This window comes from Daphnia magna, linkage group LG6 (genome assembly GCF_020631705.1).
Source record: "Daphnia magna isolate NIES linkage group LG6, ASM2063170v1.1, whole genome shotgun sequence".
Classification (NCBI taxonomy): domain Eukaryota; kingdom Metazoa; phylum Arthropoda; class Branchiopoda; order Diplostraca; family Daphniidae; genus Daphnia; species Daphnia magna.
The window spans coordinates 9,942,046-9,964,264 of NC_059187.1; the positions used below are offsets into that span (position 1 = coordinate 9,942,046).

At 42.8% G+C, this 22,219-nt stretch overlaps 1 protein-coding gene across 1 annotated transcript; it reads left to right on the forward strand.

Moving 5' to 3' along the window:
* Positions 1 to 146: 146 nt before the first annotated feature.
* Positions 147 to 21,491, forward strand: LOC116925736 (sodium-dependent transporter bedraggled). The gene is given in 16 exon segments (XM_045174766.1): positions 147 to 2,193; positions 11,505 to 11,699; positions 12,384 to 12,540; positions 13,225 to 14,146; positions 16,194 to 16,488; positions 16,560 to 16,574; positions 16,576 to 16,769; positions 17,029 to 17,150; positions 17,284 to 17,450; positions 17,807 to 18,032; positions 18,107 to 18,182; positions 18,271 to 18,610; positions 19,019 to 19,243; positions 19,341 to 19,541; positions 19,606 to 19,835; positions 19,933 to 21,491. Coding segments are annotated over 15 exon segments (3,753 nt in total). The 5' UTR covers positions 147 to 2,193; positions 11,505 to 11,516; the 3' UTR covers positions 20,333 to 21,491.
* The last annotated feature ends 728 nt before the right edge of the window (positions 21,492 to 22,219 follow it).

Sequence of the window (22,219 nt, forward strand, 5' to 3'; positions counted from 1 at the left end):
GTCCCTATCTTTTTATTAGGCTACGAAACTGAATTTTTTTTTAAGAGGCTGCGCATTCGTTTCAGCGCGCGGCCTCTTGTGAATTGCGTGTTTGCAGCGCAGGATATTACAACGGTCAGGTGAGACGATAAGGCAATGCGACTATTAGATAGTGTCCTTCCTTTATAATCTGTATTTACCTTCCTGTGTGAGCTTAGTTCATGTTTAATGTCTTAAGGGCTTTTGATAAGATGCTTAATAGGGTGTGTGGACAAAGAGTCGGCTGACGTCTTAACCAATCCTTGATCCACTCAGGGGATTAAATGTATAGACGACCTTTGTTTGATTAGGTTAGTGGGCATTTTTTGTTTGTGGCAGGGGAGGTTAGATCGTTAACGAAGGATAAAACCAGAAACGCATTTGAAATTTCAAAAAAATTTTATTATTATTTTTTTTTAAATTATGAATCTAAATTATTCAATTACTTTGGATTTTATTTGCTAGCGGGGAATTTGGCGACACTCCAAACCACATGTTCTTGACGTGTTTACATTTGTTGGGGTCTTACGAATTCAGAGCAGGTTTCTTACTTTGCACGTCCTTCCCTTCAGTTTTGTTTTAATATTTGGAGGTATTTCATTTCTTTTCTTTTCCTTTTAATTCGTGACCAATCAGAATCATTCGTTTCGGAAATATCAGTCCATTTCCTGCAAAGTTTGGCCTTGTTATACTTACCTTTTTTTTTGAATTCCCCGTAACAGTGGCGTAGGAGACAGAATTCCAAATCATGAGAACGGGGAAAAAAATGAAGCGGCCACCTGACATCAGATCCCGTGAGATGATCAAGACAGGTGTGTCAACTAGTAAATGGCTAAACGACCCTGCAATTTCCCCGCGGAGCATGTGATCCATGGCGGAATCAAACAAGAACAACCCCACCACTTTAAAAAAAAAGAAGGGAGTGCATTAAGCCGCTAGATGTATACGTTTGCTTGGACCGTTGGGGGCCTGTTTTACCTGTACACGACGCGTGTCGATGCATTTTCTCTTCTTCTCCCCTTTTTCTTTTTCTTTTTTTTTGAAATGGAAAAGAAAAAAGAGAGGAGGAATGATGGAGTGAGACACAAGTGAATAAGGGGAAAAGACGGTTGTTGATTGGTCGCTATGCTCACTCTACCTCGGCAGGTGAGAGATGGGGTGATTTTTGGGGGGGGTGGGGAGGAGGAGAGTAGGAAAAAACGATTTTCTTGGCTGGTGCATACCTACACCAGTGTGTACTAAAGGACGTTTGCCTTTTTGTATGCGTGTCTCTACGCACACACACAGACACACGCACTACACCTGAGGGTACATTGGTGTGTGTTGCAGCCACTAGCTCATAGCGCTTACTTTAAGCTAGAAACCGAGTTCAGTTCAGTAGTGCTCGAGCAAGCTTCGGAGCTGGTATCCAAGTGAAGGGAGCCTGCCCCCGACGTGCCTTTTTTTCCCCCATAAATTCTTCCTCCCCCCCTCTCTTGAAAAAAAGAGTCAGACACACACACACACCGAAAGGCTTTTTACGGAATTTTCTTTGTGTTGTTGTCCTTTTCACAGAGTGTGTGTAATTTTTTGTTGTTGTCTACGTGTCTAGTGCGACGATCCATCCGCCCCGTGTTTTTCGAATCCATTTATGTATTTGGGGCTACCAAAAACACAACACACAATCAGTTTGGAAATGTTCCAGCAACGCAAGAAGTAGCCCATCTTTTTTCCTCTGCATTTTCTTCTAGAAAAAAAGGAAAACCCATCCGTTTGCATTTTCCCGTTGCATTTTTGTTTTTGTTGGGGAGCGGGGGCCGCTGGATCATCAGACAAATCCCGATGGATGGAGCAGTTCAACGTCCTTTTGTCATCCTCTCGCACTCGACAGAATTGATGACTGTGAATTCGGATAGCGAAACGAAGAAGGAAAATGTGCCGCTATTTTAACCCGATGATTTGTTGAAAGAAAAACGTTCTACTCCCCCGACGGATTGTGTGTCCACTTTGTAAACCGTTAGATCCAATTCCCCCAAAAAAGAAAATTTTCGTTTGTTTCTCTTTTTGCTTCTGAATCAAGAGATTAAAGCGAAGCTAAAAGAAGAAAGAAAGAAAAAAAGTGTTGCGAGAGAGAGAGAGAAAATCGTGTCCGGGTCCGTGCGCGGAATTTTTCTTGCCATATAAAGAGAAAACAAGGTAAGTGGCGTTAGCCTTTTGTTTTGCCTCTCTTTTTTTGTTGGATTTGCCCTGGCAAGGCAAGGGCGTGCGTGTGTTGTTTGTACTTCGAATGGCAATCTCGACTGCATTGGAAATTGCCCGTCGATGGCCAGATTTTTGTGTTGAATTTCTTTTCCTAGTTGTTTTTGTCGCATTTTTATTATTCTCTTTTCTGACGAGGGGCTATGCAACACTGGTGATTTGAAAAAATTAAAAACCGGAATGAGGGGAAAGGGGAAAAAAATGTTGATTCCTGCGGATGTGGATTGACCAGTTATTTAAGTCAGACGATAAGAGAATCTGGCCCATTTGACTTCTTATGTACGATCAACTGATCGTTTTAAAGTAAAAAAAAACCTTGGAAGGGGAACTTGCTTAAAGTCTTCCGGCCAAAGTCGGATCTTTCCCCTTCTCTCCAATTCCATGAAATCCAAAGAAGAAAAAAAGCTTTCCAGTTGTCGGGTGTGTGCATCACGTGGTTCTCTCCGTACGCATTTACGTGTACAATTGTTAGCGACAGGTTAGAAGTTTGATTACACGTTCAGAGTTAACAACTGTGGATGCAAAACATTTTGAAACTTGTTCTCATTTTCCCTTTTGGAAAAAAACCAAAAAAACGTTTACTCACCCCCATGTTTCTTTTCATTTTTTCTTTCTTCTTACGTGCGTCGCTGTTCCTTTTTCTCCGGCTAAACAAAGAGGTCAACGCCTAGAAAACTCTCTCAGATCGGATTCTTTCTCTTTCCACTTTTCTTCGGGCTTCATCTCTCTTTTCATCCTCTTCTTCTCTTCTCTTGTTTCATTTCTTCCTTTTCACCTGCCGTCTAGACGTAACTCGTCGCCCAGTTTTGTGCTTTTACCCTCCCCATTCTTGTCTCTTGACGTGCGAACAAGAGAACTAGATGGTTATTTAACGCCATGATTACCACAACACTTGATGTATTTATATTTTTATTTGCCCGCTTTCTCCTTTAAATAACTCGATCCACCCCAAATTCGCATCACCAACTGTTTCCCGTCGTTCGTTCGTCTACATTTGTTTCATTTTGCTATTACCCAGCTGGTCTTGTTTCCCTTTTCCGGTCCCATTTTTTGTGTGTGTGTGTGTCTTCGAATGACGGGCGGGACTGTAAAAACATTCGCGATTGCACATGACGTGACGACATGATGATGAAATCATTGCCGCTATTGAAGTTTCTAGGCCCTTTTTATATTATCCTATGAAACGTGATTTGTACAATGGCGTGAATTAACGGTCGTCTGACAGATTCGTTTATCTTTCGCGACTGTTTCAAACGAAATCTTATCATTCTTTTGTTGATTTATTGGGTGCGCCTGTCGGTCCCTAGATTTGTCAACTGTGATGCAATTTCACCCACTAACCGGGAGCTCTCGTGTTTCTACAGTCTAATGTTTGTGAAGCATTTCGTTCACATTGCGCTCCCAAAATCGTAAAAATACGGATTATGCAACAATTGTATTTAAACAAGTTTTAAAAAAAGAACGAAATGACATCATCTTTATTGCGTAAACACAGGGAAATGTATAGCAATTAAAAAGAATGATTTGGTTAAGTGTGCGCGTAAAGACATTGCGCCACGTTACATATCGCAACGCTATGCAAAACAGACACAACCTTATATGGGAATCCATTTGAGAAATAATTTCATCTTCTTTCCAAGTGCAAAGTATTTTTTATTCTCCCCCATTTTATTTTATTATTTTTTTAAAATCCCGAGGCAAATGCTAAGAAGAAAAGAAGAAAAAGGAAGGTGCAACATGCCGTGACGTGACCCATTCAGCGTTGCCATCCGGCCGTTCTCTTATTTTATTTCTAAGAAACGATCTACCTGTACATTTTAATTTAATTTTTTTTTGGTGGTTGCCGTAGTGATCGACGCTGGCATAATGACGCCATTCACCTTTCCCAAGTTCGTCTCTCTTTTTTTCTTCTTCACCCCTTTCATTTCCTTTTAAGAGGCCCACCGCCGTCGTTGAAATAGCAATGACATCACGCTGAAAAGAACGTAATGGTTCGGTGACGAACATCACGACATCTTTTCGTGATACGACCGTCAGTGTTGCATTAATTTTATCTTTTATTTATTTTATTTTTTCGTTAATCGTCTTCGTTGTTGTTGAAAGAGTTTGGGGTTTGTCTGGTTCACGTCGGCTGAGTTTCACCTTTTGTTTTTGTTTTCACACCAAACATCCTCGGGTCTTTTGTACATTTTTTCTCAGGTTGTCATTCGATTTTTTTTTTCTTCTCCCCAGTTCCCCCCGCTGAATTCCGACCCAGTTTATGTCCTCCCAATTATTATTTTTCTCGCGCTGGCGCCCCGTTTTTAAATTTAATTTTACCATTGACCTCCCCCTTTTTTGTCTCCACCTTTTTTATATCCCGTTTTCTATTTGACTATGAAATCACTGGTAGATTGTAAGGGTAAAAGAGAGAGAACGATTATGCAATCTATTCGAAACGAACGTAGGCTGTTATCTAAGAACTACCGAAATATTGCGCTATAAATTCAAATTCAATTCTTGCCAGTATGGACGCAGAAATACGACCTCTCTCCACATTTTATTTGTTTTTTCTTGCTGAGTAACTGCTCGTGGGCAATTGCGATTGGGTTGGGAATCAAAAAAAAAAAAACTTGTTCGCGCACACGAATGTTGATTCTTTTTGTCTTGCTTGTATTTACACATGTGCGATGAAGTCCGCCAACCGCCGTTTGATTGCAAAAGTAAACGGACCTTGACACGATTCGTCCGTTTATTTCGGCGTGACTACGGCGGGACGTGAGAGGGGGTGTCGTTGCATCACAGGCTGAGACTAGTCTGCGGTAGTGAAACGTTGGGACTCAACGCTGACAATGATAGCAAACATGTACAAATAGTGGGGAAAGGACTAAAGGAGGTAGACAATTCAATCGATAGATTTAGCACGCAAATTGTGTTGACACCGCTGGCCAAGCCGACGGACGCGCCAAAAAGGGGCTCGTTTCGTACTGGTGCGAAAACCAGGTGATTGTGAGGACGCAGTAAAATTTGAAGCGAACGCTTCAAGCGTGACAACACAAAGAAAAGAAAAAATGGCGAAAATAGACAAAAACAAGAATTGCATTCCGATTTGTGTAGAAATTTCGGGTCCCGCTCCAGTGAGATTTTATGTTTAAAAACAAAACAAAAAAATGTAGGCTATCGAAGTTCTTTTAGCCGTGAACCCTGAAGAAAAGAAATTGGCCACTTTCATTTACGAAAAACCACTCCCAACCCTCTTTCAACTTAACGGTCGTAAGCGAGAGAGAGAGTTTGTGACGTTCAACTGGACGACACGTTCGGCTGGATTTTTCCTTTTTCCTTTTTTATTTACTTGCATTTCTTGTGTGTTGTCGTTCGTTCTGGTTACCGAGCGAAAGGAACACACAATTTAATCGACAGTGACTCTATTATTGCACATTTTATCCACTCCATTTTTATAAACTATTTTGTTTCTTTTTTTTTTTATCTCTTTAATTGTTCTCGACTCATTTGGAAAACGTTAGCCTCCAACTGTATGCGAAAACCAAAAAAAAAAACCAGTAGCCCAAAAATGGAATATTAACCAATTTGAAAACATAAAGGAGTTCCTATTTCGCGGTCTGTCCACTTGTTTGAAAACAACTTCAACACCTAATGCGACTATTCTTTTAATTAGTTGGATGCCAGTCCTTTTTTTTTTTTTTTTTTTAAAGGGGGGTTTTTTTCTTTTTTTTTTTTTTTTTTTTTAAAAACAACGAGAATGAACCGAGCCTTTAATTTGCCTAATATAGTTAGGTTGTGTGTAGCCTATTTATCTTTTCTTGAGCCAATGGATCGCATGATATCAAGCGTTGCGTGCGCGTGAAAGTTCAACCTTGCCAACGCGTTCAACAGAAAGAACGCCAACAAGAGAGTGAAAGAAAAAGAGGTGGAAAAGGGAGGCTAAAAAAAACAAAACAAAACAAAAGATAGTCGCCTATTCGGGCGTGAAATTCAAAGCGACCGCTAAAGCGAAACGATTTTTATTTTTCGCCAAGGGTCCGCGAGAAAAAGAGAGTCGATATGAAATTCAACGCATTCCGCCCTTTTCGGTTCTCATGGCGATACGAAAAACACACAAAATTGAATCAATAAGAACACACAAGAGCTTCGGATTATTTTCGGTTTGAATTGTGTCGATGGAGATCAGTTTCGATGACGTAGGGCAACATGCCATCTGCGTTCTTACTTTGTTCTACTACATTTTTCAGGGACGTTGTTTTTTGGCATCGCTGTATCGATTTGCGGTTACGATGCAATTACAGTTGTTGACTAGGCCAATTGTTGAACAGCTATGAAAGGTCTTCCACTTGCATTTACAGTGTCGAGTTCCATTTACGAGTCACTATAACGAGCGACATCGGCTGCGTTCACGATTTCTAACTTGACTTGATTGCAGATAATTAAATTGTTCGGAGAGATCGTCACCTTGAAATCTTAACCGTATGTCCACACGAATTCTCTTTCTGTCGAATCGCATCCATTCTTAAGACACACACACTCTTTTTCCTTTTTTTAGTAGCGTGCGGTACGCGGCGCAGTGATGCTGCAAGTTTATCCATTCCTCGTCCATTCAGTTGCCGAGATTTTAAAAAAAAAGAATGGCCCAATCTACGGCTACTGTATTTCTATTGTCGACATAATAAACAAAAAAAGGGGGAAGGTGGACATTCGTCATGGCCTCTTTGAAAGACACATGTCGTTGCTGCCTTTTGCGGGAATGCGCGATTTCTTCATGTCGTAACAACGACGTAGGCAAACAAGTTCACTAGTTTTCACTCTTCGCTTCCTAGAACTGGGGACGTAACTTTTGTTTTTCCATCAGCGTTTTCCTCTAGTGGTTTTTCTTTTAAATCCCATTCTCTCCTCTTTCTTTTGTGGGGACGGGGTTTGTTTGAAGGAGGTGATAGATGCAATGATTGTCTATGGTTGGTTTGCCAATCAAAATGTATGGGAGCGTAAAAGCAAAATGCCACGCACAAAAGAAATAAACAAATCGATAACTTTCCACCCGCAGCTTTTTTTTTCGTACATTTTAGTTGATCAAAAAAAAAAAAAGAAATGGCTTTGGTAATTGATTTAACGTCCTGCGTGAATTTGTAGGCTGACCTGCCTGTCGGGCAGAATCGTCAGACCGTTGTACATCATAGTCTACTAGCTGCGAGAAATGTAGAAACTAATATTTTCATTGCCGCAGACTGACGTTTCAGAATTTCGCGGCGCATTCATTCGTTTTTCGTGAATTCTACACGAAAAAAGAAGACTACGAGACCGCATCACGTATATGTAATCAACAAATCATTGTGACAAGAACTGCACACACCGTACGACGAGTAGCAGCAGCAGCAAGAAAAACAAACAAAAGAACAAAAGAAAGGCCTTTTTTAAAATTTCATTTCTATTTACAGATATATAATAAATTATATACATTTTTTTGACCATGAATTGCAGCGAAGAGTACGAGAAAGTGCGTGGCATAAAGCGCGTGTCACGCGCTACTGAGTTTATAAGCTTCTTACTCTATTCTTTTTTGACGTTTAGTCTATAGAAACCTGTTAGTAGGAGACTGGCCAGCAGGATGATGATTCACGTTTGAATCTTTTCAAAAGCGTGACGAAGAACGCTGTATGGAAAGAACGAAAGCTTAGACTGCAAACTCACCTTTGTCAAGTTGAATGTTTATTTTAAGTCGACCGGGGTCGCAGCGTTATGCAACCAGAACACAAGCGATTTATTTTATTTGTGTGTGTGTGTGTGTCTCACTTTCTCTCTTCGCTTCCAATTGACGGTCACGGTGATTATGAGGGTCTCCTCCCATCGTCGATGACGTCAACGACTTGATAATCTTGTCTTTAATGTAGCCACTTAATGATATCGGCCTTGCTATTTATTGCCAATTTCCCGTCTATTGGAGCCAACACAGTAAATTTGCCGTGTTCATTCATACGCGTCCATTTTTTTCAAACTCATTTTCGTTTCAAGTTTGCAGTAAAGCATGTCACACATGCGCAATCTATGCTTAATGCTATGCAACACAAATTTTCTCTCTTTAACTCGACTTCAAAGCTTCAATCAAAAAACATTTGACTTGTAGATATTTAATGCACACATTTAAAACATAAAGACACGCCCGTAATGTTAGATTTGAATAAAGTAACGAGATATAGGAATGTGGCCGTGTGTGTTTTCGACAATAACAAAAGAAAAACTGCAGGAGAGCTCGTTCAGGTTTGCTGGCCTCCGACTGAGCGAAGGACGAACGTATCGCCCATTTCGCTCGACTGGCGATATTCGATTTCTGAAAGTTCGTACACATTTTGCCGCCTTTCCCTGCTCGACCGAATCCCTCACGCTGCGAAACTTTAGTCACGTGGCTGCTGAAGATGCCGCGTGATCAGTCGGCTGTGCTTCGTTTGACGATCGAGAAATGAAAAGTTGAACAGTTTTCGCTTCACCTTGGCAACTCGTTTGTTCGGAATGTTTTGCGTCCAGTGGCTTTTGCAATTTTCAATCCATTGCGAATCGGACTGCGGCTTTTCAAGAATCGTGTAACGATTTGACACGCGTTGTTTCACGGTTACCCGGATAACAAAACGAATGTTCCTGGTTGTTGTTGCCTGAGGAGGCACAACCAACCTCTCCCATCATTTTGCCCTTTGCTTTACCTTCAAGGTGATGATTGGACACCGATAGGAGCGTGATCCAACTTCCGTATTTGGCTCTATGGCGGATATAAAACCAGCTAAAACCTTGCCTCGTTCATTATCCATTGATATGCAAATATGAAGAGTCACATCATTTTCAAGGTTGACTTCCAACGTGCTGTGTAACATACTGTTGAGGATGGACTCTTCGCTCCCAAGCCCATCTATTAGCATATCCCATACTTGGTTCTTAAATCCTCCTTTTATTCATCAGCAATTTTGTTGATGTGTCGTGACACTTTAACGAATGTCGCAAACTGAGTCGCTTTCCAACGAGAGTATACCTGGTGAGGAATGGCCAAGGCAGGAAAAAACAAAGTTCAAGGTGCGCATTCAGAAGGTGTACACTCAACAGGTATACAGAGAATGAGTATACGGTGAAGGCGAATGTTGGCAGCAGTTGGTGGAATAACGAGACGAAAATAACGGAATGGAGAGGCCGGTCGGAAAAGTCAAGTCTTATTTTGTGTTTTTTCCTGTGTTGAAAAATGATGGGTTATTCACAGGTGGGGATTTTATGCGGGGGGTATACCTAGTGTTGTTTAAAACCGAGAAAAGGTTGAACACAGGAAGAAGATGTATAGCCAGGGAAACCTTGAAACACACCCCAAAATGTCCTTTTTTAAGGAACGAAACAAGGAAGCGCAAAAAAGAAAATTGTTGTTGTTTTATTTTGAGGTTGTCGCTGTACGTACCGTACCAAGGTAAAAACGGTTTGAAGGGTCGGCTGTCGGTTTGAACAGACGCACAGGTATACGCTGACCAAACGAGTCTCCCAAGAAAAAAAAACCATTCGACCTTGTCGTTTTATCTTTTTTTTTATTTATTTCTCTGTTCGCAGTCGTCATGAACGCAAGCCAAGACGTAACTAGGATTTAAAAAAAAAAGGGGGATCAAAACAGGATAAACAGGGTAAATCACGATGAAAAAATTCAGGAATTCCCATCGTTTCCAGGGTCGAACAAGTTTTTAATAATCGCTGATTAAGTTTAAGATGAAATGGCGTGTTTCGTGCGTGTTTTGTTCAAATTCAACTTCCTTTACGTCGACGACTACTTCGATGTAGGGTCACTCTATTACAAAAGACATTGTGGGTTTCTTTATTTTTTGTTTATTCGATCTTGTTTTTCATTTTGAAAATGTCCTTGGCTCTGACTCTGGATGTTCGTTTCACTTGAATTTTTTGTGACTTTGTCGAAGCCGAAAAAAAAACACGTACGTCAGCAGGACTTTGTTGAGTGGCCACTGAAAGAAGAAGACACTAACAAATGGAGATGGTGTCAAGGTCGATTTCAGGTGGCCCACGGCAGGTAAACAATGGGATTTCCCACGTCATTTTTCAGATGACGAGGGTATCGCTCACGTAATCGAACCAGTTGGATTATTATTTAAAAAAATAAAATAAATTCATTGTTATTTAAGCTTATAAGCAAACAAGGGTGAAGTGGCTATTTCTGTTGTGTCGAGGTGTTACACCCTAAACCAGTCTTTGGTTGGTTGCCTTTATTTGAATGTTAATTGAGAACAGCAATAGCGTGACCAGGTTTTTTTCCCCGTCGCTTGGTAATCACATGACGTTGCGTGATTGGGTTACGCAATCGAAACCAAAATGGCCGACTTTCTCAATTCTCTTTCGTATTCAAAAGACGCACGTACGCACAGCGACGCTATAGAAAAATCCCGCGAGAACGAGACATTCGAAGAATCCCGAAGGAAAAAAACAAGTCAATCCAAAGTGTGGGCCAGCACGAAAAATAAATTCTAATCGTTTCACTGTAAGATATTCACGTGACCTTGCGTCTGCCCAAACGGAAATAGAGGAGAATAGCAATGAGCACGAAGGTCATTTTGTTTGAATCAAAACAATTAAATTCGTGATTGTTTTCACGTGAGCTTCAACTTCAATTCATTTTAGCTGTCCATCCAGCACTCGGGCCAGCCCCGAATGTATACCCCCCCTTTTTTGTTGTTAATCGAATGGCCGAAATGTCTACGTTCTAAATGAAGACAAGCCTTTTAAATTCGTGAATAAACATACGCTATTGCACGTGGTCGTGCGTTTACTAGCGAAAACTAAAATCAACTGGATTTGTCCGCCAAGAATCAGATTAGAACGAAATGAAAATGAGAAATGGAAGACATAAAAAAACAAACCAAAATTCGAATATGAAGTTGTGGATATCCGAAATGCATGACGAGAAATGGAATCCAATGGCGACTGTGAAAAGAGATGAGGTCGCGTGATGTATTCTTATAATGTTTTCTATCCATCTCAGTCAGGCGTATTTCACATAAAGATTGCATGCGTTTCGAATTCTTGACAGTCAGGGACGTTTGAGTCCTAATTCCAATTCATTTGTTGAACTATTTTTTTTAAAACATTTTCCATCGTACTGCGTCACATTCCGTGCAGTTGGGGTCGGTAGCATCAATTACCTGTGCTGATTGTGATATACAGTCTGTTTATTATTTTTTATTGGAATTTTAATCGTTTGGTGTTTTACTTTATTATTTCAAATCATTTAGGGAATTCAGGACATGTTTTCTACAATGCTGAGCGGTGGCAGTGGTAACCGACGGGCCACCAGTTTGGGCAAGGGTCACCTCAGCCAAGCGGCAGCCGCCCGACTTGCCCGCACTTCTTCCTGGAACGACGGCCTGGACGGCGCAGGGAACCCAAATCCTTCAGCAACTGCTGCCGGCTATCCTTCCATTTTGAGGGTAAGTTAACTTTGTTATCTTCTTTTGTTTCTATTTATTCGTTCATAAAATGTGCAAGAATTTGATGCTAATGACTCAACCCAAACGACCGTGTCGTTAACAGCCGCTGGGAGAATGGACTTGAGCCGACTGGATGATTGGTCGGTCGTTAACTCGTTTCAATTGTTCTTCTTGTTCTCCAACGGCTCGGTCATTAATCTCCACGTCTGAGAATCACCCTCCCCTCCATTTTTTTTACGGCTCATTGATTTCTGACGTGTCAATAATCCCGTCATCCTGAGAATCAACCAATTCGGCTGGAATCGATTGACCGATGAGAAGAAAAAACCCTAACTTTTCTTTTTTTTTCCTCTTCTTCTTGCACGTTTTTCCTTGTTGCCGCAAAACACCAAAGAATACGCATTGTGTACGTACACTATATCGTGACTTTCGGTTTTTCCCCTCTCCCGTCCTTTCTCTACCTCGATGGCTAATAACGGCCAGTATGGCTGTTTGTACAACGGGACATTTTATCAGCAACAAACGGACACAAAGAGTCCGTCTATCTTTAATCGCTTTGATTGTGTAGACCCCCCTTCCCCCACAAAGAAAGAGTTTGCCCGCAAGGATTGACTGGGGCAGTTATTTGCATTTTCATTGAACACGAAACTCTTTGTTATATACATTCTGTTGTGAATTGGACAGGTGGCCGACGAGTCGCCTCAGCAACAGGCCACTACACTGCAGCAGCTCCAGCAGCAACAACAGGCTCGGCTACGACGCACTTCCATGCGCAGGATGGTCCGATTTCGCATGTCGGCCGGTTCCGCGGACGTTGACCCGCCCGACGTCGCTCCATCAGGTAACAACTAAGCGCACGTTATAGGGTGGAAACAAACAGAAAGGGAAGCTTTTTCGTGTACGGGTTGTGCTGCCCTCACACGTTTACATACGACGACACACATACGGAAGTTGCACCCGTTTTATTCAACGGGTGGATGTAATGAAGGCGTAGGGTCGGCATACGCGCAGCAGAGGGTGACGATGATCCATTACAAACAGTTGAAAAGAAGGGAAGCACAGGTGAAAATGCTTGAATTGCTCGACACAAAATGGGGAAAAAAAGAAATGGGAAATACCCGAAAGGGATGTGAAAACAAAAGAAATGTCAGGTGCAGCAACTCCCGTAGCTTTTGTTCTTTGAAAGCAGGTGGATGTCACGTACGCAGAAAAACGGAGCTGATTGTAGTACGAGTTGAATGCATCTAGACTTAATTGAACAAGAAACACGGACAATATGAGAATCGTTGACCGTGACCAATTAAAAATACGCTCCTTCCCTTCTTCTTCACGCTTTTTATTACTCATTAAAGAAATTTTCATTCGAATCTGGCCAATCCCGTTCACATCCGATCTCGCGAGAAAGTACAAAAAAATTTAGAAAAAAAAGAAAACGAAGGAAAGAACAAAGGAAGCTGCTACATAACCATCAAAATTCTGTTTCGTTTTACTGGTGGTCATTCATCTTTTGTTGTTTTGACGACAGGTGATGCCGCTGTTGACGATAACGGCGCCAATACGAGCGGGACGCGCACTTGTAATGAGCACCAACCGGCGGCAAACGATGGAGCAGATGCGCCTCGAAATGAAGACGGCACTAAAAGTCGCAACGACAGCGAGAGTCACGGCAACGCTGGAAGCAGCAGCAGCAGCAGCAGCAGCAGTAATAGTTCGGGAGACGAGCGTTCGCCCGGTTCCAGTCGGGCGGCTATCCCGTTACTATGGCAACCCGCCAGTAAGCAACCCCAGGTGGAGGAAACAACAACCCGCAGCCCGTTGCCACCTCCGCTACTGCCTCCGCCTCCTTCATCGTCTTCTTGCCAGCGTTCGGCCGCCATTGCGGCCTCGTTCGTCAGTCCCCTCACGGCCGCTCCCGCTAACGAATCGCTGACAAGTGGACGCCGATCGGCCTGTGATGGTCCAACAAGTACGTCGACGTTTCACATCGAACCAGACCACGAACGAGAGGAGACGGACCGATGGCCGGGTAACAACGCAGTTTCACCGTCCTCGCCGCCAGGTGCGACACAGTCGTCCGGATCGTCAGTCCATACTGGGCCGTTGGCCGGAAGAGCAGTGCTAGTGCGTCAAGTGTCTCGTTTCTCCGTCATGCAGACATCGCCGTCGCCTGCCGATGGCTCATCGGCGGGCGTTGGCGGAACACCGGCCAACGACTCGACGGCAACGCAATCTGGCGGCGAACGAGATCCGTGCGGCGGCCCCACTGGCCAGTTGTCGTCGTCTAGCAATCAATCGAGACGTCAACGTGGACGCAGCGGACGCAATCGCGAAGGCGGAGGTCACTCACGCGCACGTCGCCAACGGTCCAACATGAGCGCCGCTTCCGCAACTTCACGCGCTTCCACCGTCTCCTCGCCCGATGTACCCATTGTACGCTCACAGAGAAGGTCGGTTCATTTCCAATTTTCGAAAACCTATTTCCATTGACCACCGTTCGTTGCGTTTGTTTGTTTCCTTTTTTTTCTTTGATTTCTTCTGGCATTTCCTTGATCACTTGCAGTTTCTGTTTCCCTTATTGGAAATGGGATGGCGTAAGGTCGACTTCCTTTTGCTTCCTGGACGTGTTAGCCTTCACGTCGTGTTTCCCTCGGCAATTTGGCTTGCCTGCAAACGGCCGGAAACCATTTGCCGACGTTCAATTGTTGTCGATTTTATTTTCATTTTTTTTTTCTTCTTTCTTTCTGGCTGTTGGGAAAAAAGGGCTCGTTTTTCTCACGGACTTTACACGAACATGAAGAATGGAAGGCAAGATGGCGAATAAGAGAAAGGGATTTGTCTTTTATTTTACATTCATTTTCGTTTATTTCTCTTTTTGTACGCTGATTCTGGGCTGGAACATGGCGGCAGAGAAAACGTGTTTTAAACGACTATTCCTTGGACGTGGTAGCCATGGCGACCAATAACCGAGTCCTTTTATTTGTTCAGCAGTTTCTACTTTTCGCATTTTGTTTTTTTAGTTTTGTTTTTCATTTTCGAGAGCAAAGCGAGTCAACGATTAAAGCGAGAACGAAACACGGAGATTGTTTGTTAGGTGGCCGTGCCAGAATGGTGACTTTAAAAGAAACAAAAATCGCGCTGTGAAAGTCAATCAAATAAAAGGTGGTGACTTCTCAATTGAATCACATCAAACCCGGGATTGTATTCCATTTCACAATGGCTTTCTTGTTTTTTTGGTTTTTTTTCCAATGGGGTTTTAATCGAATGACTCAGATGGTGAAATTGAAGGCGGCCATGACTGCCACCCTGATATTACTAGATCAAACCGAAAAAAAGCAAACAACACATCATTTTTTGTTTTTTCTTGTCAAAAGAAAATGGAAGCCGAAATCAAAAGATTTTTTTGTCGCACGTGCAGTCGAATGAAAAGAACGTTAGCAAAATGCGAGAGAATTGAAATCATCAAAGCGAGCGCAAGGACCGCTGAGGCCAACAAACGAACCCGACTTCACCGTTACACTGAAATTTTCTTTTCTCTTCTTTCCTTCTCTATTATTATTATTATTATTATTATTTGACATTCTATGCCTGTCATTCTTCTTCGTCCCCTTTTGCTCGATTACTCATTTCAAGTTTTCCCTGAATGCGTTTAAATTCGCGCTTCGTGAACGCGCGTGTGTTTGAACCTTCGAAAGATCATCAGCCATCAGCTGTGATAGAGGACACGTTTCATCTGCGACAATTGGCCGGGTTGTTTAACGAGAATTTCAAAAATGAATTGCTTTGAAACTCGCCCACTTGAAGGAAATTGAAGTTAAGAAAAACCCCAAAAAATAAAAAAAGAAACCTCCAAACTTCAACGAAACAAAAGGAGAACATCAGAGAGAAAACGTCTGCGGTAATCACTGGAGATTATGGCGTGAAAATGCGAAAATGATTGAACGACAATGCGCTTGATTGCCCAACAAAAGAGTTCCGTTGGTTGGGGCGTGATAGCGTTAGGTTGGGTACAGCGGGCAAGGTTAAAATCATTAGGCGGCTGGAAGAAGGAACGCATCATCATTTGCTCTTGTTTACGGCCTCCTTGAGCTTCAGCTTTTGTTTTACATTTACGGAAAGGCCCTCTGTTCTATTGGTCGCTCATGTATTCACTTAACAATAAGGAAGATTGTAATCATTCCTGGGATTAGGGAGATCTCTGATGGCCAACTGTCGGAGAGAAAAAAAGAAAATTTGAACAAAAGAATAGAATCAAATTTGAACGTGAATACGCAGCCAGACATCCGTAGAGAATTTTAAAGGGCAACCACTTCAAAAATCCTTTCGTCCGTCTTTTGTTTCAGCAAGACAAACGCAAATGTCCGTCTCCATTTCTTTCTAAATTCTTTCCACTGTTTGATGTATGCAAATGAGTTGATAAATTTTAAACATTCAAGATTTAAAAAAACAAAACAAAAAACAAAACAAAATAAATAAATAAAATGTTTTGAAAAATAGGAGGAATCGTAATGCGGATGGAAATGTGGATCCGGAGGAGGAATCGCGACGGAAACTTGGAGGCATTTGGCCGCACAACATGTCGCCCATGTTCGCTCTTCTGGCTGCCACGTTGGGTCTTTTCAACGTTTCCCGTTTCGCTTTGCTGAGCATCGAGTACGGCGGCAACTTTATCGTCCAGTTCATGTTGTTGTCGTTTCTCTTTGGCATCCCGTTGCTCTGCTTTCACGCTTGCCTCGGCCAATTCCTCGGCTCAAACGTCATCGACATGTGGCGAATTTCGCCCATTTTTAAGGTTCCCATCCATTTGAAGTGAAATCTTTTCCTACCCGACTTGATTTCAAAACTCAAAATCTGTTTGTCCAGGGTGTGGGTATTGCTCCTCCTTATCGGCCAGGCCATCAGCGGCATCTACAGCATCGTCGGCGTGGCCTGGATGTTCTTCTACTTCCGCGATTCGTTCATCGCTCAAGAGGATCGCTACAAATGGTCCAAATGCTACGAGCAGATACGCAGCTGCTCGCAACCGACTAATTATTCATTCAGCCTGGAGGAGACTATTCCCGATTACTTCCAGTAAGATTTTGTTACACATTTTCAAGACAGTAAAAATTTAAATAAATTAAATAAGCGGCCCCCGGATATTGCAAGGCCATCACATTCATCTAAATTTGCCTTCCTTAATTCCGTCGACATTTTCAAAGCCATGGATGCAAAACAAAAAAAATGGCCTCGTATATCTTATGATGATTGAGCGCTCTTATTACAATGAAATTGTTTTTCCATGTGGATTTTATCCAATTATCTCTTAACGTTTCCCAAAAAAAAAAAACAGTGCCCGGGTGTTGCAGCGCAGCGCTCCTTGGTCACCGCCTCTCAGTTTCGTGTCTCTTAAATTCGAGCTGGCCTTCAACTTGGCCGTTATCTGGATGATCGTTTTCGTAGCCCTCGGCAAAGGTATTAAAAAAAAAACAAAAAATTCTAAAGCTATCCAAGTGAAACACGTACACTCGGTCGTGTCAGTCTGCTGTCGGAGATCAAACATTGGGTCTGAAATTTGATTTTCAATCTCAACGAATGAAACCTTTAGGGCTGCGGTCGTACGGCAAAGTAGTTTACGCCTTCGGGACGTTGCCCATTTTGGGCTATTTCATCATCTGCGTTAAAGTGCTGGGTTACAGCTCTTCCGTACCGACCAGCGGCGTAGGAGGCGTGCTGGACCGGACTCCGTGGAACGAGTTTTTCACCGACACTAAAGTACGTCTAGTTCATATGTTTTGTTTTTTGTTTTGCTTGCGTTTACACACGTAACGCACAGTTTTAATTGCTACTGTTCAGAGGAAATAGATATTCTAAAATAATGGGGAAAAAAAAATAAAAGACTGGGCAGAGATTTACTGTGACGTCCGGACGTTATAAAAAAAACGATACCGTTATAGAATCGCATTTTTTGGTTCGTTGCTCCTCTCTTTTTAACGATAATTTTTTTTCTTTTCTTTTCTCCTTTGTGTGCCTTTTCGGCTCTTTCCCTTTTTTTTTCGTGTCCTCTCGCCGCGCTGCCCGTCGCAACGACTCGGAAAAAAAATAAAAATAAATGGACAATGACCGTCAAGGTATGGGTGATTGCAGCCCGCGAGGTGTTCATGACTTGGGGCATGTGCGGCGCAATCGTCATGCAAATCACGTCGCACAATCGGTACGGGCACAGCTTGCGGCGTGACATCACGGTCGTCATCGGTCTCACGCTGTTCGTCCTCATGTTGTCCGGCTTCCTGGCCTCCGCTTGCCTTCAGATTATCAACTCCAGAGGGCCTTACGAATATCTCATGAGTTCTTTCGGTATGCGTTATAATGTGCACCGTGTTTTCGAGTTTGATCGTAATCGAAACATTTCGAAATTTGAATCATTGCAGAAACGGATCAAAGCTACAAGTTTTTGAGGAACTTGCGATTCATGCGACAGCATCAACAGTCGAATTTGCTCAACAAGTAAAAAGAACATTTGAAAATCCTAAACTTGATTTAGGTGGAAATTTAAAAAAACAGTTTGATTAAAAACGAACGTCTCCTCTAAAAGGCAAGAAGAATTCCACAACAACTTGGTGATGGGCGTGGCCGTTCGAGAAGGCGATGACGGACCGGGAGATCATTCGGGTTATCATCCGATTCGTTTAGCTACCGAACTGTTTCCAGCTGTTGTGGCCATCATCGGACCGGGCGAATTCTCACCGTTTTGGGCCGTCTTGTTCTACTTTTCGCTGGTGGCGTTCGGCATCGCTCAACAGCTGGCCATTTGGCATTGCGTCATCAACGGCATCGTGGCCTTCCGTTCGTGTTGCCTCAAGTCTTGGGAGACGACCATCACCTTCTGTACGTGTTTGCTGGGATTCTTCCTGTGTTTGCCATTGGCAACTGAGGTGCGTTAACATCCTCCTCCTTCTCGGCCTTCCCTCCCGGCAACACCCCCCATCCCTTCCCCTAAAAAATCAGCCGTTTGCTGGACTCGGCAAAACATCGCCCAACAAAACAAAAGACCTTGCAATGTCACGTTATCGCTATTAGCAAGTCTTAATCAAATCGGATGAATGGTGTGACTGCTCGTCACGTCCTTAAAGATGGAGCCAACGACAAGCGTGCGTGACGTCGATTCCCGCAACCTTGACTAGTTGTAACGTCTTACCTTTCACTGAAAAAACGATGGCCACATTTCTTTCATTTGAAACAGCATCCCCCCTTCGAACTTGAATTCCACGTGTGTATATTTGTTTGTTGTTAAATTCTTCTTTGTTTTTGTTTTGTTTTTGTTTGGCTTTCGTTTTAAAAAGTTGGGTATTTCCATCGTCTATCATCTGGATTACGTCATGGGTTCGCTCTGGTGGCTTATGATCATCTACGTTGTCCAAATCGCGGCCGTCTTGATTGTTCGCGGCCGGCCCTACAATGGCGAAAGTATTGTGGCCGTCCTCGTCAAAGGGCCTGGCTGCATGGCCAATTGGTGCGTTCCGATGCTCACTTTCTCGTGGAGCGTTGTCCTTCCCATCGGACTTTTGGTACACTTTCTTTTTCCTTTTTTTTTTCCCTTCTCCTTTTAAAAAAATTGAAATGAAACGTTCAATTGCTTATTCGCCATTTTGTTTTGTTTTACAGGTGCTCAGTGTGTCGTCTTTCAAAATGGGCCATTTCTGCGACATGTTCAACTGGCGAATGACTGAAGGCTATGCTTACTGGCCGTTGTGGGCCCGTCAGACGGGCTCGATGCTTCAATTGATACCCATCCTGCTCATTCCAGCTGTTGGCCTTATTCAATGTATCCGTTATCTATCCTCCGGGCCGTCTGATTTATTCGACGTAGGAATAACGTCATACGAATCAATGCGCTTTTGTTCATTATTATTATCGATTTATTTTTCAGAGGATCAAATTACTTTACCGGCCGGATTTCAGGACGTACCTCATACCAAGCCAATCGGCTTCTCGGACAGCGTCGAGGACGTCACGTAGTCAGCAACGAAGCGAAAGGCGGAGATCAGGTCGATCGTCACGTTCCCGTTCACGATCGCCGTCACCTACTCCGGCGACGTTCCCCGATCCGCCGCCCAAATACACTCCGCCACCGACGTACAACACGGCGACAGGAGCGCGGTACAAATCGTCCAATCATCGTTTAAACCTTGCATTTACTTCATTTTTGAACACGCATTAACGAATAGCGCATATTATTCAAATTATTTCCGACCAGGATTGCTAAAATGCTGCGCGAAAGCATCCGGCGAAGCATCCGTCAAATCCGCGATATGACGACGCCCATCCATACGCCCGGCAATACGGTGACCAGCATGGCTGCCATGGCTGAACTGGAATTAGGTCGAGGCAATCGAGAAGATCATCATCAGACGTCCATTACTTCGACATCGAGGCATTTGCCACCGGCCTACACTTCGGTTATTTTGGAAATGCGCAGTCACGGACCTGACGATCTCCGCATGCCGGACATACTGAGCGATCGCCTTTCTCAGCTGGTCGGCTGTGACAGCAGCGAAGCCTCGACGTCGGGCAGTTCTTCAGTGCTTGTTCCAGTACTACCGATTGTACTGCAACAAGTTCCAGCAGTTGCGATACGACGAGCAGCGCTCCAATGAGTGCGGTTGAATTGACGCGGCTTTTGGGAGAGTCTTTCCGTCGTAGCGCTCGCAATACGTTGCGCAATAGTTTGAGATTCATCCGCAACGGCAAAACTGCCGCCAAGCCAACGGCTAATGAACGCTCCGTTACCGATGATGACGACACTACCGATACGGACCAGGGCGGCCGCCATCTTGTCCACGGAGCTGTTCGCATTCACCGTGATCCCTCACTTTCCAATGTTGTGGTCACCTTACCCAATGCTCCTGGTAATCATTCAGAGAGTATCGCCTGATTTTTTTTTTTTTTATTATTATTATTATTTAGTCCGGTCCGGATTTTTCTTCGTAATAGATTGATCCATTTCCGTCCGTCCCGATCTGATGTAATTAAAGTTTTCATATCTTTTCGCTTGTTGTACGAAAAAAGAAAAAGAAAAAAAAAGAATGTTGAAGATGTCGAATTCGAGTAACGAACTGGCGGCCATCTCTGTTTTAACACCTGAGCGGCGGATAATGTTTTTGTTGTTTTGTTTTTTTCAGTTAAGTGTCACCCAGTCACGGACGTTACTGGAGAGCTCTCTTTTTTTATTTCCCTCTCTATTTCTCTGTTTTTAAAAACGATTTGGGTAATTTGTGATTGCAAATAGCAATGAACAAGACGTTAATTGTTTTGTTTTGTTTTTTTTATGGGGGGGGGGGGTAACTAGACGACGAAATCAACCATCGTGCTTTTGGAATTTCAAGTTGTTCGGAGGGCCGACAGCTGGTTTGCTATTGCATTAAACTTACAAATCGTGTTTTTATTTTATCATTATATAATAGGAAAAAGAAAAAAAAACAACATTTCGTTCTTCTTTCGTCTATTGCCCAATACGATTAACAACTTTTTTGCTTGACTTTATTTCATTGTATTTTGTGTGTCGATGTACAGACCTAGTCAGATGAAACCGCGCCTGCATTTTTCTGTCGCCTGTTTGTTGCCTGATGATTTTGACGGTACGTTTTCATTTGAGACTGTTAACGTCCAACATGTGTAATAATCGCATTCTTGTAATCTCGTATTTTCTTTGTTGATGTTGACGTTTTGGTTCTGCCTTCTCTACCCCTCTTGACCTTAATTTACTGTTCTCATTGAATGATTTGCTAATGTACCTATTAAACGCCTTTAATCGGTTCAGTTTGTCGACTGGCAATATCCTAATAGCTCCTCTTCGATTGCTTCGACCGATATCTTCAATGCGTTGCAATGGTTAACTGGATGCGATCCACTACTCCACCATGTCGGGCAAGCTTTTAGCCAGATAGACATGCAAATGGAGATTACAAGTTCAATCGATTTTGGCCTTGTTTTCTTTTCGTCGACGTATTTCACAATGTTGGCAAAATTGCCCAAATACCGGAGCAATCGAATCAGTAAGTATTGAAGTTTCTTCACGTCTGTTGGCAATATAATGGATGATGAAAAAGAGCACTGGACGATTTCACAAGAATGGAAGGAGAGTATACGAATACAACTAGAATACGTTATTTCGTTGGACATTTAGCCCGAAATCATGGCTTTCTAGGAAAAGAACAGTCAAACCAAAAAGGGACATCCATGTATTTGAATTGTAAATGTTTCTCTCGCATTATTTATCAGAAACTAGAAACAACCGGTTGGCCGCTTAGAGAACGTCCATTGTTAAAAACCAGAGCAACTGGTTCGTATTGATATCCTAAATTGAATCTGATATATATCATCACGATTTCTTCAAATTAGGTAGCATATAATTTTCTTGACCCCCATGTCACTAAAATTTATCCACTTGTCAGTTTGTGGTTAACCAGGCCGATATAGAGCTTTCTACGGAATACATTCTGACAGGAATCAAATTTGGCTTGTGGATCATCGTCCTTTTCGGA